This window comes from Convolutriloba macropyga, chromosome 8 (assembly GCF_964194025.1).
Source record: "Convolutriloba macropyga chromosome 8, txConMacr16.3, whole genome shotgun sequence".
Taxonomy (NCBI): domain Eukaryota; kingdom Metazoa; phylum Xenacoelomorpha; order Acoela; family Convolutidae; genus Convolutriloba; species Convolutriloba macropyga.
The window spans coordinates 60,978,514-60,984,513 of NC_134475.1; the positions used below are offsets into that span (position 1 = coordinate 60,978,514).

Genomic DNA, 6,000 nt, shown 5'->3' on the forward strand with positions numbered 1-6,000 from the left:
AGAGTTAGCCGTTGAAAGTCATCTTAGAGCAACATTTGCTGCTGTGGCTATTTCGGCTTTTCATTCTGTGTTGTAGTTCAATATGTTTCAGCAGGTTCTCCTTAAAAATTCTATCAAAAACTTGTCAAGGAAAAATTTTATTCATTTTATCCGTACATTTGTGTGAATTCACTTAGGAGAAGCAATTCAAAACGCTAAAAGAACTTTTTCCTTGCTTTTCCGGTTATGAAACTCAAAAATAATTACTATAGTCAAAACAGAAAGAAGTGATTCCTCTTTATCAAATAAAAACGTCAGGTCGTGGCTCCGGTCAGAGTTATTCATAAATATAAGGCTCAAAGGCCATTAACTGCTAAGTTTCAGTTTGACTGACAACCTACAGTCAACACATGAAGATAAAAACCTTTTTTATGAGAGGATGTTTTAGGTGGCCCACTTTACCCCAGTTTTTTCATTTTAAAGTTCTATCTTAATCACTTAAAAAAAGCCCGAAATAGCATGAGAATACAATTGACAGAACATTCTTGTGTTCTAAAAGAAATTTGGATGAGTAAAAGACCCACAGAGGTTGCACTGTTCAAGAAACTTTTTGAACATATAACTCTCGAGTGCGCTACATCTACATTGAACACATTATCATTGAATTTTTAAACTCTTTTTAATTGGCTCTTTTTGTTGGGTGTTTAGACCATTGAAATCACCATTGATTTCACGTATACTACATTGAAATCACCAGATTCTCTTCTTAAATGACAAAACAAAGAAAAAAATGCACTTTATACCCAACTTTTTCAATTTAAAGTATTATCTTTGGTTTTAATCACTAAAAAGACCCCAATGTAGCATTAAACTATCATGGATAGATCAGCCGTCTGCTCTAAAGAAAATTAGGACGAGGAAAAATCTGAATTTTCTATAAAAATTGCTTCATTTCCTCATACATTCATTCACATGAAAAATCGTGTAATTTTTCATCACACGAGGAAACTTTTCTCGTGTGAAATCACACGAGACGCATTTTTCACACGAAAAATCGTGTGATTTTTCATCACACGATAAAAAATTGTGTGATTTCACACGAGAGATTTTTAGAGTGTAATGCATCAAAACCCTTAAAGTAGTCCCAGCATTAATTCTGCATAAAGCCATAAACATAAGGCAGTCAAAGGATGTTAGGGTAACTTTTAAAAAAAGGTTGTAAGACTGATCAGCAACAATTTCCCCTCAGTAATTCAACCACTCAGATGATTTACCCTACCCTCCGACAAAACATTTAGCAGAAACGAAGTTGCCGCAGAAGATATTATACAATCTTTTAAAAAACTGGTGAGAGAGGAAAACATAAAGGAGGAAACAAGATTTACTGTAGACAAAAGGTTCAGTCAAAGTGCTCAATCCTCTAAACTTGATAGAAGCCCTCACCTCTTCATAAAGAAAGGTTCAATTTAATGAAGCCGCTGCCGGCAGAGAAAACGAATGCTAACAAAAGCGTAATCAAAAACAGTCTTAAAAAGACTTTGATAGCTCAAAATCATCAGGATCAAATGCCAATCATTGGTCAGGTGCACATAATAGGACAGGTTTCTTATGATTGACAACTCAAAGATTTACTTTCACAGTTGAGAAAGTTACTTTCACAGATGAGAAAGTTTCTTTCACATGAAGTTGTGCGCAAGATTAGGGCACTTCTCTGATGTCGACTCGTTGCTTTGGACAAAATCCAGGAGTACAGTCAGAGAAGAGATATTGAGACGTTAAAATGAAAAACCAGCTGATGTCACAGACGATTTAGCTCAAACATTGGGTACTGAAAAGTTAGCAGGAGGGCTTTCTTAAAGAGGTCACAAAATGGTTTTAGCCTGATGTTTGTTCACGCAAGAAATGCTTTCAATTAAATCAGACACAATGCTGGTCCTCTAAATGCCAAAAGCACTGGTCACGAGCCTTCACGATTTTATAAAGCAGGTGCAAACAGAAACCTGAGCTGGTGCACATCAACAAATATTAATATGTACAGAAGAGAAAAAATTTAAAGGGAAACATTTTCCATGTTATTTCATTGATTTGCCTTGATGCCGCTGACTAAAAAGTACCGTAATGAGCAAAAACATTCAAAATTTCTACTCAGATGACACCGACGCTTACGCTAGGTTGGATTAAAAAGGTTGGCATGGAAAAAAACGAAACTGGACCACAGTTTGGCTATTACATAGACCCCAGCAGTACCTGATTGTCAACCATAATCACTTTACGGAAGTCAACGAAGTTTTGAAAACTTCGGTTTAAAATTTGTTACCGGAAAAAGCTGCTTAGAGAGTTATATCGGCAGCAATATAAGTTAAGTATATTATAAAAAAACAGAAAGTTATGAACTATCAAAAGAAAAATCCGGTTATGTTTAACCCATTGATTACTCCCCTCATGAAGCTTTTTCAGCTTATACAAAATCAATCCAAGCGGAAACGAATACTCAGATAAAAGTTGCTCCGGGATGCGAAGCATTAGAGGACACAAAACGAAGCGCATTTCTACCATTAATAATTGTTAATAACTTGCATCACCAAACGAGTATGAAATTCAGCCTATCACAAAAACACAGTGGTAGGAAAAAACGGAACACACTTACAAAGCTAAAGAACCATTTGATATTTCGAGCAAATTAGAAAATTTGATTGGGAATATAATTGTGAATGCAATTGAGCCAAACGCTGAGGATGAAAATCATAGGAACATGCAAAACTTCAGGCAAAAAAGGAGAACGAAGTCAACTATACCTTGATTTGTGAGAGCAGTTAGCTATAACTGAGAAAAAGCAGATGGAGATAAATTGCAGAGCTTGAAATTCATGTTTGATTACAGCACAAAATTTCTGTAAGAGATATTTTTGTGTCTGTCCAAAACAAGTTTTTTTCACACGATGGTTAAAAGCTATGTCCGCTAGGTAAACAAAAGCTAGGTTTGTGGGAAGCTATGTCTCCCCACAAAATGTGATAAATATCGTCATCATTTCAATAATGTTCAACGCGCGCTCATCTGAGAAAGTGGCCTGATTGCACATGGGCATGATGAAAAAAGATGTGTTAGAGGAATGAGCTAGCATGGCATTGCTCTAATTTACAAAAATTGCTCATCAAAGAGCATTCATCGAGAAAGCTTGCTCCAAGAGCAGATCAAACAGTCAGTGAAAAAAGGGCCTTCAAGTAACTGCCTCGATTGACATCTGTGTCAATGACACTGAGGCAAAATCGAACTGCAAGAGAAACCGTTAGACGTATAAGAGCCGCGCTGATGAGAAGCGAAAGACTTATTTTGAAGCTTTTCAGGAGAAGCATATCTCGTCTTCTTCCATTGTGTACAGCGCTGATTGCATGATTGCCGGGGAAAGCACAATTTTACTTCCAAAAGTAGCAGATAGATTGACGTGAATATGGAAAAGCCTTATGCCACAATTATGAGATGGTGAGAACATGACTTCGTTTTGCAATCCTGAGAGCATGAAACCTTTGTATTAGAGGAATGAGAAACAAATGGCAATCTCTCCAATTCGAAGATGGCGCTTTCATTTCTTGAACAATTACCGATGTTCAATTGCCGCCCAACAAGAGGGGTTTGCGCAAACATTCATAATAACTCACCTAGGATATATATGCAAGTCGAACAAATTGGTCGATAATCTTGCAGAAAGATAGAATACATTTTGGAGCTAAAATATTATGTCACTCAAAAAGAAGGGGACTTGATTTACTAATTGATTCTTCTCGTATCACCCAATGGGAGGGGAGTTGAACAAGCTGATTCAGTGTTGACTGAAAACAAGAAGAAGCATTTGACGATTGATGAAATTTAGCAACAGGAAAGGGACGCTAAATTGAACTAATGGACTATTTATTTTAATTAGAAACCTGTCAGTAAAGTAATTAAAATAATTTTGAGCTGGAAAAAACTTAAACTCGGTTCAAATGGGTGACCGCATTAAAGAGTAGGCAGATATGAATTGTTCCATAGCTCACCGATAATGAGGTAAGTATAATAAAACTGATTTCAATTCTGGTGGTTATTACTGGAGCCCTAATCCCCGTTTGATTGCGTGAGTGAAATGGGAAACCGACATTGCAGACCCGTCCACTTTTGGTCTAGATTATTGACCGCACGCACCCGCAATCAGCACGCGCGCGTAGGTGAACAATGTACAATAATTATAGACTCTGATTGAGCGAGCCCAAAAGCGAGAGAGTAAAAGGGAATGATAATTTCTGCTTTTGGCTCACAAAAAAATGCATTGCAACGCCTTCCTTAAAAGTCAATAAGCCGCAAAAAATTTTGACTGCTAAAAAAAACTAAAAATCAATTCTCAGAACAGTAAGTTCTACTCAAAAATAGCAAAATTACGTTCCCCAGCTGCTTCAATTGTGTAGCCTGACTAACTTAAACTGCTAAAATTCCACCGCATATATAATGCCTTTCGTCACAAAAAGTTGAGAGCTAATAGTACCCGCACATCGTACGACAAGGGCTTACGTTCCCGCCTGCTTGTGCTCTTTTTACAACTTTTTAACTTAAATTTTTACTTTGAATCAGTAAAGATCAACAGAAGCAAGCAACAATAGATGTAAAAATTTCAATTTCTCAACAATTATAGAGCTTTTGGATAAACGTCTTTTGTAGTTGAACACAAAATTTTGTTTTTTTTTCTGCCTGTTTAAAAATACTCACCTTGATTTTCGGCGCCGCAAACATTTTCTAGTGTAACGGCTTCATTCAGGGATGGGTCGTAATCTGGGTCATTTTCGGCTGAAAAATTGTGCCTCCATCCCAGATAGTCTTCGAGCCAGTAAGCGTCGCCACTGTTCATCAAGAGATTATAGCATGTTCTGCATTTTAGGTAAGGACATTTTGGACGAGTCACTTTTATCGCCGCAAAGTTCCCTGAAAGTTGAAAGAATTTGTGGAGAATTGAAGATAAGACCACAAAAACTTCTAAACATATTGAACTATAGGAACGTTCTCCAAACATTCAAAAAAATTTCAATGTTTTGAATTGATTTTTGCTGTTTGAAATGATATTTATAAATAAATGCGCCGTTTATAAAAAAACTTAAAAAATTATTAAACTTTTAAAAAATCTGTTCAAGGAATACCTGTTTATTACAAGTAAGTTTGGTTATATATTTTTAAATTAATTGTTAAAAGTGAAAAAAAAAATCTTAAAATCGTTGTCGTAAACTTTAATCATTATACTTACGGGAACATTTATGCTCGGCCGCAAAACGTTTTGTTGTGGCATCGCATTGTAATTGGTTCATTTGGTTCGTGCAACTGGCCAATGACAACTCTTCATTCAGCTCACACCGAGTTTTGCCATAAAAAGTACTTTCTGAGGACATTATGGTCTGGAACAGCTCCCTGTTTTTGTCTCTCCGTGGAACAGAAATTGTTGACGCGAAAGTTGTATTGGTTGAATTTGAGCTGTTCAGATTCATAGGGACGGAAATATCGACAAAGTCATCAAGCGTTTCATTGTTAATATTTGAGTATCGATTTCTCCAGTCCTCGAAAGTACCTAAAAATAAACTATGTCAGAAAAACATTCCCTGTTTGCAAAATGCCATCAAGTAATTAATGAGCGGACAGAAACAAAGCCAATAAGCCGAGCGAACCCATCAATAAGAAATGGGAAAAGGTAGTAATACAATAGTCATTATTATACAAACGTAGGTATAATAATAATAAATAGGCAATAGAGCTGTATTAATGGATACAAAAATCAGATAAGTCTCTAAATTTATTGATTTCAATACGCCATTAATAGACATTTATTACTCAGATGTGTGAGCCAGGAGCTTCTTTATTGCAATTTTCGCAATTTTTGAAGTCAAAATGGAGTGGCGATTTTGATCACTTTATTTTTTTCACTCTAATTTCATAGCGAACTGAGAAAACGGTAACTTTTCGGTCTATGAAAGCTAATTTTTGTACACATACGGCAATTTGACTTCCTTT

General features: G+C 36.1%; 2 protein-coding genes across 2 annotated transcripts in view; one reads left to right on the top strand and one right to left on the bottom strand.

The window, feature by feature from the left end:
- LOC142344897 (uncharacterized) overlaps nucleotides 1-6,000 on the bottom strand; it is a 217,429-nt gene that overhangs the window by 168,449 nt on the left and 42,980 nt on the right. Inside the window, exons 13-14 of the mRNA XM_075396946.1 lie at nucleotides 5,243-5,560; nucleotides 4,714-4,926 (exon numbers count right to left, since the gene is read on the bottom strand). Coding sequence (XP_075253061.1) covers nucleotides 4,714-4,926; nucleotides 5,243-5,560 — 531 coding nt within the window. The remainder of the gene's footprint in view (nucleotides 1-4,713; nucleotides 4,927-5,242; nucleotides 5,561-6,000) is intronic.
- Nucleotides 1-6,000, top strand: part of LOC142344898 (inositol monophosphatase 1-like) — a 599,876-nt gene that overhangs the window by 85,930 nt on the left and 507,946 nt on the right. The window lies entirely within an intron of this gene.